The following is a 12,141-nucleotide window of genomic DNA, read 5'->3' on the forward strand; positions in this document are numbered from 1 at the left end:
TTTTTTCCTTGAAAAACAGAATAGAGGTCTTTTTTACTGATGAGCTTTGCAGGTTGGGTCAGTGGTCCTGAATTTAAATGTAAAATGATTAATCTTAGTAATTTACACATATTGAAGACTGCCTTCAGGAACCGTCTGTCTTCAGCAGGGTGAAAATTATAACTTGTCTTTAAAACATTTAAGCTCTATTAAGGATTTAACTGTCCTTTTAGATGCAAATCTAGTAAGTATTTTGAAAAAACTTATATTTTATAGCATGAGATTCAGACACGTTGGCATGGCATGTCTTTGCTTTTACCCTAATCTTCAACAGGGAAATGATTTTGTTTTATAGGTTTTATAGGACAAGTTGGCAAATAGAATTTTAGGTTTAGTAGCAGTTGTTATAAGCTTTATTTCTGAGAAATGAATGTCTAAAAATAAAACTCTTCTGAAGCATAGAGCTACTTTTTTATGAAAAAAGAATTGTGACTGCTGACTTACGTGATCGTTTATATTGCTGGTTTTATTCCTTAGTCTTAATCTAAAACTTAACTGGGAGGAGGGCTAGGTTTTGTATGTTTGGGCAGCAACGTTTTTAACTAAATATGCCTCAGCAAAAGCTAAACCAATGGCATAGTGTTGAGAACCTCCCTTGTTGAAGGACTAGTTCTGTAATCAAAGTCTTCAATTAAATAAATGTGAAAATAAGTGCATGTTGTGTCTCTGGTAATAAGTGTGTGTTTCTCTTAATTTTGTATATTTAGAATAAAAATTGTGGGATGTGATGAGCAGGAGTGCCCTGCAGGCACTCTTGTCAGAGAAAACACTGAAGTAGTAAAACTGTCACGTTTTGTTCCCTTAGGGGTTTAAATCCCCAATCTGCAGTGATATGAATTGCAGATGATAGAGATGCAATAGGCTATTGGAAAATGAAAAGGTCTTTTTGTCTGAAATAGTCTAGTTTCAGTACCTTAACATCTTGCATCAATATTTATAAATATATATTCTGCAGGTTTTAGGTAAATACACAGGCACAAATGGCTCTCATGAAGAGGGAGGTTGACCAGCAACCGAGGCGGTTTGGTGTGTAAACAGAATGTTTGTTGGAGAAGATCAGGGACAGAGTTAGACAGGCTTGTGTTTCAGCCTCTGGCGTAGGAGCTGTTTGTACCAGTTCATAGGATTAAGCATGCAGTGCTAAAATATTTACATAAAAAGCCCCTGCATCATCTCGGGTGACGGGTTGCCCTGCTCCGTGGTGTCATGTTGTATCTTGGTCAGGGCTGCTTGAGAGGCAGGCAGTGAGACAGGACCTGCTGCCGTGCTTTTTCACTCTCTTTCTTCCACCCGTAAGTATGCACTGCGAGTTCTGAGTCTCAGAAACTGCTGATCCTATATGTCTGTTAACAGTTTATTTTTCCAGTTCTCTTCTCTCGCTTCCTGACTCTCAGTGTGAAATAAAGCAGACTGGTGCTGAATAGTGGTGTTCCCAGCCCTTCTCTGTACAGTTTCGGCAGGCTCCTTTATCCAGCTCTCTTGTCAGTCACTATTGTCTTCAATCTAAAACCGGTGTAGGGTAATACAGTTTTAGTCAGAATGTAAATTGTTTCCTAGTCTGCAGTACGTTACTCGTACTTTAAAATGGAACACTTTACCTAGAAAACCGTTGAATTCTTGAATGCATTTCATGTACTGCTTATCTAAACTTGTCTGGTAAGTTCATGGGTTCCCGTAGCAGTGTTTCACTCTTTGATGTAAATTTAGTCTCTCACAGGAATAGAAGGTTTTTTTGCCAAGTGCACTTAAATTTTATTTCAGCTTCTCTTGTTTAATCAAGTCCTTTACCAGAAAATTCAAAATTATGAAAGAAGGGTTCTCTCACCTTTCCAATGATGTGTACTGCAATTGAAGCATTCTCATTGAAGTACTTCACGTTTATATGTTGCAGTTTCAATTTAACACCCCTAGGCAGCTGTGAGGGATAAAAATCTGTGTTTTGAGACTAGGAATGTAAAACAAGACTCCTGCTTCCTATGGTTTTTATTTTTCTTTTTCCCGTTTCCTGCTGTTTAGTCCTGATAACAGAGAGGCAAGATTGGATCCTCTATAAAGCAGGGTAAAGATTTCTCTCCTTTATGAAGCAGAAGCTTTTTGTTTAGGTTATAGAAGGTATAGCATGTTTGGATTTTTTTTTAAGGAGGAAGTGTTTGTGCTGATAGGTTTGTTTCTTTTCTCTTCCTTTTCTGTTGTTCATAGGGTTTAAAGGCTATGTCCTTTAAGACATAGGTGGAACTTAACTTCACATCAAGTACATGGCTGAGCATACTGGGATCTTAGCCCCAATTGTGGCCTTAGGTAGCAATGATTTATAAAAGAATCCAGGTCAAATGTCAGAAAGGAGTACAGACTATTACTACGTAATTACTTTTCTGTAGTGCCTATATTTGATGCATTCAGTTGGGCGGAGGTAATTTTTTATACAATTTGATTATCTGGAAATACTTTGATATAAAATATCCTCTTAAATTTAAAACTGCAGTGCTTGTCTTGCAGCCTAAGCATTTAAAAATGTTACCTGTATTTGTAGATGAACTGAATCTGTGGCTTCTAAGTTCATGTTTGTGTGCAAAAGCAGTTAGGCTTAGATCTGGCATCAGTGGGTGCTTGCACATTACTGATTGCTTAAAAGTTTTTGTCTTTCCAAAACACCTGTTTGAAAGCAGAGCAGTTTTGGAAACAAATATTGTGTTATTTCAGCCTTCTTCAGAGTTTGTCTTCTGAAAACATTCCAGCTAAAAATTTCTTAAAATGTATAGCTTGTATAGTTTCAAGTCATATGAGCATTACATTGCTGATGGAGAGATTCCACTCGGACTTAGCAATTGGGGCAGTTGCTGTTTACTAACCATATACAACGATGGCTTCTCATAACGGCTGCTCTAAAAGTATATTTGTCAGTTTTGTTGCTTCAGCTTTTCAAAACTAAGTCTCTTGAGGTCTTGCCTTTGGTATTGAGGTGCATGTTGTATTTCAGTCATGAACTAACACTGTTTTCATTGTCCTTCTTCTTTCCCGCTGCTGCTGCTTTTGTGCACTTGCTTCTTCCTGGCCTGGATTTTTTTGTTTGCTGTTCTTCGTTCTTCAATTGTATGTGTACACAGCATCATGGTGATAACAGAGACTCTCATGGACCATCAAGTAAGTGACTCCCCTGTCCTACAGTATGTTTACATGTATGTTCATAAAAGCATATATCTTTGCATATAGACTGTTGGGGTAAATACTGGGTTTTCTTCTGTGATTGAGAAGTATAATGAAAATTTACTGTTGGAAAAACATTTTACCTGTCATACTACTTAGCTAAATGTTACCTTGCATTAAGCTTTTTGTGTTTGTTTGTTTTTAGTGGGAAATGTTTTATTCTTCACTTCTCCCAGTCATGGCTAGAAAAAAAAAAAAATCTTAGCTAAATGTTACCTTGCATTAAGCTTTTTTTGTTTGTTTGTTTTTAGTGGGAAATGTTTTATTCTTCACTTCTCCCAGTCATGGCTAGAAAAAAAAAAAAATCTTTTAAATGACTTACCTGAAAGAGAAAAAAAATATATTTATCAGTTTGAAATGAAACCTTCAAATTTTGTTGTAGTGTTGACAAGACATTAAAATAATGGTTCAGAAACAATGTTTGAGCTTGTCTGTTTTCAGTGCTATATGGTTCACTTAATATCTGAAGATGTAAATTTATTGAAATGAACATGTTTATATACTGTAATTCTCAAATAAGGATTGGACCTGGTGTGGTGATAGGGAAAACTTTTGTGTATATGTTTGTGCATGTCTGCAGCAAAGACTTGTTAGGGCCATTGGCGTGATTGGCAGAATAATTTTGCCTGGGATTAAGAGTTTGCATGTGTGGGGCAGGGAAAGATGCAGGCACAAATTCCTTTTTTTTTTTTTTTTTGGTTGAGAAATCCCTGCAGAACCCATAGTTTCAGTCGATATTGCTTATTATACACTTTCAAAAATAATGCAGAATTGAATATAATAAACTGTCTCCTATATCTGATGTCCTTGTGCTATTTTCAAGAGTGCAGGCACTTTCACATGCTCATTATAGAAACAGAAGTACTGGGATTCTGCCGCTTCAGATTTTATTTTTTTTTCATAGCTTTATCTGATTAAATAAGTTGGCTGTAAAGACCCCAATTTCTGTTTCTTCTGATGCATGAATCTTACTGACAAACTATATATTAGTAATTTGATGGCCAGTATGAGGAAACTGAAGAAAGTATGTATTATCAACTCTAATAGTTCTCTTGGTATAGAAATGCATCTTCCAAAGAGTTGCAAGGAGGCTTTGATATTTACTAAGTGATATTTCTTCTCTAAATTAGACCTCTGCTCATATTCAAGGAGATAGTATGGGTTTAAACTCACTCGGGTAAAGGAGGGTATGAACAGAGATCTTCTTTTTCTTGGATGGGTGCTCTGAAATCAGAGTGAAAGTCTGAAAATAAATTGCCACTTTGAGGCTTTTGGAAGGAATGGTTGGCAATGTATGTCTTGTTGGACACGTTGAGCATATGCCTAGCAAATCTGTCTTTTAAGTTGTGGAGATGGCATGTGAAACTTAAGAAGAACTGGAATCATAGAATTGTTTGGGTTGGAAAGGAACTTTAAAGATCATTTAGTCCAACCTCCCCTGTTGTGAGGAGGGACATCTTCCACTAGATCAGGTTGCTCAAAGTCCCCATTCAGCCTGACATTGAATGTTTCCAGGTATGGGGCATCCACAGCTTCTCTGGACGTGTTCCAGTGTCTCACTACCCTCACTGTAAAAGACTTCTTTCCTATCTCTAATCTAAATGTAGCTTCTTTCCGTTTAAAACCGTTGCCCCTTGTCCTGTTACTACAGGCCTTAGTAAAAAAGTCTTCCTCCACCTTTCCTATAAACCTTATATATTGAAAGGCTTCTATAATACCTACCCAGAGACTTCTTTTCTCTAGGCTGAACAACAGCAACTGTCTCAACTTTCTTCATAGGAGAGGTGCTCCAGCTCTCTGATCATTTCCGTAGTTAAGGCATTCACCAGGAACATTTAAAAAAAAAAAAATTAATTTTGCTTATCCTCAACAAAACTCACAAGACGGTGTGAGTGCTTTGTAGATTAGTCAGAAACTGAGTGTGTTTTTTCAGGTACCTGGGGACACATGAGTCCAAAACTGTAAGTTTGTTTGGTACTTTGGGCAAATGAAAAAAAAGTTTGACTTGGAGCAGCATTTAGTCATTCATGCTAACTTTTATTTCACAAGTGAGCAAGGTCACTAGAGTAAATGACTATTGCCCTCTTTCAGTATCACTGTTGATTTTATTCCGTGAATGTAATGAAATTCCAGGATAAATCATTCTGTGCTTCAAATGAGTTTAAAATTAGCTGTAAGACCATCAAACATTGTCAGTAAATGGATGACTTAAAGTATGCACTGCACATATTTATACCATTTATATAATCAGTCCATCAGAAGCTATAGATAGCAGCCAAGGAACCTCTACAAATTGCTGAGCTATCTAGTTATACGTGCAAATAAGATCTACTCTCTTAAACAGATCTGCTTCTGAGTGGTAGGTGTTTCATTTAATGGCATCTTAAAAACTAGGCTTGTTACCAGCATAACTTTTCCTCCTCCTCTCTCCTTTCCAACTACGTTTTCCTTTTCATCTCTGTCTTTTAAGGTTCCAGAGCTTGTGCCGTAAGATGCTTAAAGCATAGTTTTACAGACCTTGTTAACTGCCTGAAAGCCCTGCTGATTTTACAGTTGTGATTATACAGGCACCTGTAAAAATCGGGTCATTAGTCTTTTAGGAAAAAAAAAAAGATGAAAGCTTCTTTTTAATCTTATTCACTGTCCCCTGCTCAAAGCAACAGGTATGTTCTCCCTTGCCTTGTCTTCCCCCTTATCCCAAAGCAAATGTCTAAGCATCAGGATGAGGCATTTTGAAGGAGGGGATGACTTCTTCCTAGTGGCAGCTACGCTGTGGATAGACATTTCTGATCTTAACAGATTTATTTCCATTTGTTTAGTACTTTTATAATGCTTTGTATAAAAAGGAGATTTTAAAACTCTCCTGCTAATCATCCTTCAGCATTATAACTTGAATTTCTCAAAAGCCTGCTTGATTTAAGAAATTCACCTTGAATCCCCAGGTATGCAAAGTGCTTTTCACAAGATATTCTATGTTAGGTGATACATAAACCTCATTTTGTAGGAAAAGAGCTTTTCTGACACTGCTACCAGTCTTTGCAGGACCCAAATTGAGTGTGCAGACTAACAAAGGAGCATGAATTCAATAGTGAACTTTAAGCTTGTAACCCTGTGGGTGTTACTGGGTTAACATCACTGAGTTCAGTTCGTGCTTTGGTAAAACTTGCATGCTGAGCCTGCTTGTGCTCCACATTGCTGGCCAGTACTGCCTGAGAAATGATTGCATCTCAGCAGCTTAAAAAAACTTAGGAATTTCCAAACCTTAAAGCTTAAAAAAAAAAAAAAGCAGCTATTGGTGCTGCATAGTGGCTGTTCAGAAATTGAACCTTCTTCCCAGGTCACTGGAGGAAGGGTTGTTAGTGCAATTCCCACTGCAGAGCAGGTCTGTGACATGACTGGCAGCACGGTAGGTGAGGTGCCCACCCATGGGGTGCACACCTGTAGGGTGCTCACCTGTGGGGCCAGAGCACTGCCTATGCGGGGGGGGCTAGCTGAGGCCACCTGTGGGAGGTGAAATCCCATTCCTATGGAGCTGAATGGCCAGTGACTCTTTGAGAGTGGCTTTCAGCTGGGTGATTGAATGTTGGTGCTACCTCAGTGCACCTTAAACATTTTTAAAACAAATGCCTTCTGTCCTCACAGAGACCCATTTTGTGTGAGCCTGTGAAGCAGCTGTTCTCTAGCTCCCCTTTATTTTTCAGTTCAGATACCAGACCATTTGTGCAGTCCCTTCTCAAGACTTCAGCAACTCCCCTACACATCCCCTTTCCCCCTACTTGTACCTGCAGGAAAATAAAAAGCTACTTTGGTGGTACTACAACTTTGAATTAATGGCCTTCTGACACTGACAGATTTGAACTCAGAGCTGGTAAAACGAGTTCTTTACCTCCCTTGTCCATCTCCTCACATATTTTTTCTAAGTGGCAGTCTGCATAGGGTATGGTTTGTCTGGAGCAGAGCTTCAGATGGTTTATCTGATGTAGAAAAATAGTACAGGTGGATATCCTGGCATCCTTGCGTTCTTCATACTGCCCTGTGCTTATACTAGGCTTTGATGGAAAAAAAATGTTTCTGTTACTGTAATAATAGTAGAAATACTGTATAAATACTGTAATAATAGTAGAAATAAAGCTAAAGTTTCATCCAGAAAATGGAACTTATTTGTTTAAACTAGATCTTCTGCTTAACTTTTAAAACTTTGAGGAAAGCTTGGAACCTCTTAAAATGAGTTGCATTGTAAGTTCCAATATTCTGGGCTCTTCTTTAGTAAGCAGCTTTTGTTTCCCCCTCTGATCCCTTTTTGTCAGTGTATCTACTTCCACAGGACAGGTGTTACTGAGTCAGCTGTTCTTCCACTATCAAAAGGGTACGGTTTACGTGCAGCTTAAGGAAATGTGCAGATACCATAAACAGGATGGCTGACCAGGTGATCTTACAAATAGCTAGAAGACATCAAACAAGTCTTTCAGACTGATAAGATCCAAGGAGAGTAATTCTTCTGCTTTAAACCTTTCCCTTGACAAAGTCTATACATGATTTTTATTAATAAGACTTGTTTCTTCTGATGTATGTACATACATTCATCTTAGCTTTCTGGGATGGTGGTGCAGCTTAATCTGGGAAGCTGTTTCCTGGGTTGGCTGTGTTGTGGCTAGTTAAACCAAAAACCATCACAGAAGTGGCTAAGAAAGCAGGATTTCAGAAGTTAGGTAACAGATTGGTGCCGTATCTGTATTCAGTAGCAGCCTTTCCTACATCTTCCTAGTTTTTGTTTTCATCTTCCGCCTCATGTCCTATACCAGTCTTCTCAGCTCCTTTCTGTTCTCCTGTCCAAAACAAATCTATGGTTTGAAATCCTCGTTTTCAAGAACAAAAAAATTTGCAATACAGCATTTGAATACCAGTTTTATGAATAGCAGTGAAGTTGTTAATAGAAATCTATGCACAAGCACATAACATCGTTGAATGAGCATCCATTTTCTATTTCAGCAGCGGTAACAAACACTGATGAATCACAGCTTTTAACTCCAGGAAAAATGAGCCAGCGCCAGGGGAAAGAAGCCTATTTTACTCCAACCAAAGAGTTACTCCAACCTTCTCTCAGCCCAGGAACTGCCCACAGCCATGGTAAGAAAAAGCTTGCTTTTTTTTTTTTTCCCCAGAGATGTTAAAGAACTTAAATGTTGATATTAATTATCTGTTCTAAATGTTGGTTCAAAAATGTGGTCCTTCACAATAAAGGTAAGGTAAGGAAGAAAGCATATTGAAATATTGTATGTAATTCTTTGTATCCTTATGTCTTAATCAGAAATAAATGTATTACATGGTGCACTAGTTTATTAAAGCATGTTATGATGTGTGGGAGAACAGTCCACCTGATGGTAAATCATTATCTGTGTGTAATCCTATAACCGATGCTCATGTATTTAAGTTGTTGTCCTTGTCCTGTGTCTTTATACAGTGTTATGATGTACCACCTAAGCTTGGAACCATTGTGGAAAGATCTTTTAACAATTGCTTTTAAAGATCCGTCTCTTTAGGAAAGGGGAAAAAAGTATCTTGGCACTACTTTTTGCCATTTTTCAACCTGTCCCTCTGCCTTGCTAAATCTGTTGAAAACAAACTCTGGGTGGATCCATGTGAGCTGATTGGATGCAAAATGAAACTTGTCAGTAGACCTGACATATTGATAATCTGTTTAAAAACAAAAAAAAACCCAAAACAAACAAACAAAAAAAACCCACAAAAAAACCCCACCCAAACAAACCAAACCAAAACCAAGCTTTGATTGCTCTCCTAGTGTTTATTTCCATTTGAAACTGCTTGTGTTCTCCTATTGCCTAGTATATCATTAGACATGTTTGTTATGGCGTGTGGAGTACTTAGTGAAAATTTCAGGCTTTTTTCATTAATATTCTTTCTCCTTTTACTCTTGGCAGCCATGCCAGTCATCTGTGCTTCCTTTAGTTCTTGCTCTGAGTAGTGTTTCGGAGATATTTTTATTTTTTTATTTTTTTTTTTTAATTATTTTTTTTGGTGTTAGCCTCCATAACTCCCAGAATTTGCTTTGTCAAAGTAATGATGTTCGTCCAACAGAGTAATAATGGCAGTTTCTCAGGTAGCTTTGAATCATTTGCCTGATTTCCTATTCAGTACTATTCAGATAAAAAGTCAAAAACTTTGAAATCAAAGTTAGTTGTTACCATGTTTAATCTGGTAGTCTTTTAGTGTATTTTAAGAATTATTATGGTAGTATTTTCAGTGCTACCCACAGGTAGCTCTGATTTATTTTCTAAAAGCCTCTGTTATCTCACTGGAACAGCACTTGATGTTCTCTGGCTTGTGTTGTGTTTAGTCTGGGATTATTTTCTGTAGAATATACATATATAACTTGTTTGTAATTTTGATTGTGTTTTTTGGTTATTCTCTCTAGTGTGTTGTACACCTTATTAGACAAATGTTGTAGTTATATAAATATTTGAATATTATAGTGAAGTCTTCCTTTTAGTGTTGCTATTCCTACTAATTTATAAAGGCAAACTGTTACACTTTTTCAAGGGCTTTCATAGGAAAGTCATTAAAACAAGCTTGAAAGGCACTAAGACTTATGCTATGTCAAACTACTTGCAGATATTGTCTTCTGCTTTTTTCCCCTCTGATTATTTCTAGGCTTATAGAAGTGATTTTAAGGTCGGTAAAGGTATCTATCTGTGTCTTTTTTAGCATCAGTCATCACTGACTCATTCTTCCAGGAGCATTAGTAGAAATGAGACTGGAGTTTCATGAACCGATGGATTTGACTCACAGTCAGTTTCAGTAGTGAAAAGGTATAATATAGGCTAAACTTCAGTCACCTTTAATTACTAACTTCCAGCCTGTCTGCCACTCGGGAAGTGTAGATTTGATTTTTATGGAGGTGGTTGACCCACATTTAGAAGTTGGGTGGTTATTCTGTGGTAGTTGCTCCTGCATGGAAATTACAGTGCTGGTGAAAATGTGAGCTTATTGCATAGGGGAGAAGGTATGCTGTACAAGCCTGAAAAATAAGAAGTAGAACTGAGTTTAAAGTGATGGGGTACTTGAGGCTTACTGTTTTAACTGAAATTCAATTAACTGAAATCCAATTGTAAAGGTCTTTACAATGTACCTGTAGTATTATATGATGAAAATGTGCAGATATAGAAGAAATGTTTACATATAGTATTTAAAGGCATTCACTATGAACTAAATGGAGATAGTTTTAGTCACTGGCACCTGGATGCATCCCTAGGAGATGGGTAATGTAAATAAACAATTCAAAAGCATGCTAGGCACAGGATAAAAGAGAATTGAAACAGACAAATGTACGATACACTCTACAAAGAACTGATTAAATGTATATAAAGGGGAGCTGTGACATGGATACTTGGCATTTGCCAGTGGACAGTTGGATGTTGTTGGCTGTTATTTGGCCACCATTACCTAAGTTATGTTTCTTGCTGCCTGAATAAAAGAGTCTGTGTGACAAAGCCAGTTTTGTATAGAGCTTGTGGTTAAATATAAGTGAGTTGAAATGAAGTGAAATGTATGAAGAGGCAGTCTTTGGAGAAACCAGCACTTTGGTGTTAGTGAGGAAACACCACCAAGTGTGCCAGATTCTTCGGCCGGCCAGCAACAGTCAAGGGGGAGGCTCAGTGCCCATCTCTTGGAAAATCTACTGGAACAAGCTTAATTTGTGTCTTTTGCTCGTGTTTTAAGTAGGATCCTAATTACAAGTATTACCAATATGATTAAAAATAGATGAGAACTTGAGTCTCAATATGAGGGAATACAGCTAAACTTTGAACATCTTTTTGGGCCATTGGCTTCCTATTTGGAACTAAGGGTGAACCATGTAACATGGCATTGTGAAGCTGCAAGTGGTATGTATTTCACAATTTTAAGTGCTCCTGTGTATAATTACCGGGTTTTAATTTATGTGACCATAGCTCTGGATCTCAGAAAGCTTCTATTTTCCTGTACCTGGTTTCTGAGTTTAAAACATGGTTTCATCCTTCTCACTCTTGTGAGATGGAACTTAGTATGCTGTCTGAGCCAGAGATGGGGATTTTCCTTTAGGAGTCCAGTACAGATCTGGTTTATGAATGTAGAGTACAGCTTGATGTGGCAGCATTGTCTAGTGATTGTTCAGAAGAAGCGTACCTACACTGTCATTGGTCTGCCTCATGTTTGCAGGAAGAAGTTGCACCTTCTTCTTTTACATAAACTTTTTAAGATTCTTGAAGATATGCTGTCCTTTATTCTGAGGCTGAAGGCTGCCTTATCTTTTAGGCTACAGACTGGCCTTGCAAGGTGTGGAGGTCAGACTCATTTCCATAGAAAGCTTCAGCAAGGTTGTTTGACAGAAATCTATTAGAAAAACTGATGCTGGGGATTAAGCTTTTTCATTATGCTTAGCAGTTTATGTAGCCAATTCAGAATTTTAGTGTTGAAAGGCTAATTTAGCTGTATATAGCATTGGTCCAGAGATGGACTTGTAGTTTTAATTATTGCAGATTTAATTTATTTCTGCCTTGCCCACGTTTAGTTAACTAGAGGGTCAGAATAAGCCAATCCTGATCACAACACTACAATTAGAATTTATGTGAAATAAGTTTATTGAGCCTCCAGGCATCAGTGGCTTTAAATTGGAGAATACAAAAAATCCAAGTGCCTTCTAGGGCAAAAGGTGGTAATACTTGGATGTGTTGAGGTTCAAGAGACATCAAAACAAACCTTAAAAACTAGTTTTTTGCATCTACAGGGTGCAAGGAAGGATTTAACAAAGGTACAAAGCTGATTTAACTAGACAACCTTTCACATTCTGTGTGGTACCACCATTTCTAGAAAGCCAGAAGTACAACTTTTCATGGGAGCTCT

The 12,141-nt window shown here is 37.6% G+C and overlaps 1 protein-coding gene across 5 annotated transcripts in view; it reads left to right on the plus strand.

Moving 5' to 3' along the window:
* Nucleotides 1-12,141, plus strand: part of OSBPL8 (oxysterol binding protein like 8) — a 64,435-nt gene that overhangs the window by 4,249 nt on the left and 48,045 nt on the right. For 2 of the 5 annotated variants that reach the window (XM_014963923.1, XM_014963924.1), the window contains exon 2: nt 8,233-8,370. Coding sequence is in view for 4 of the 5 variants with exons in the window: in XM_014963924.1 (XP_014819410.1) it covers nt 8,280-8,370 (91 nt within the window). In the remaining variant the exon portion in view is untranslated. Of the gene's footprint in view, nt 1-3,143; nt 3,181-8,232; nt 8,371-12,141 lie in introns of all 5 variants that reach the window. The other 3 variants (XM_014963921.1, XM_014963920.1, XM_014963925.1) reach the window with 3 other exon arrangements.

Source organism: Calidris pugnax, unplaced genomic scaffold, assembly GCF_001431845.1.
Source record: "Calidris pugnax isolate Ruff unplaced genomic scaffold, ASM143184v1 scaffold44, whole genome shotgun sequence".
In the NCBI taxonomy this organism is placed as follows: Eukaryota; Metazoa; Chordata; class Aves; order Charadriiformes; family Scolopacidae; genus Calidris; species Calidris pugnax.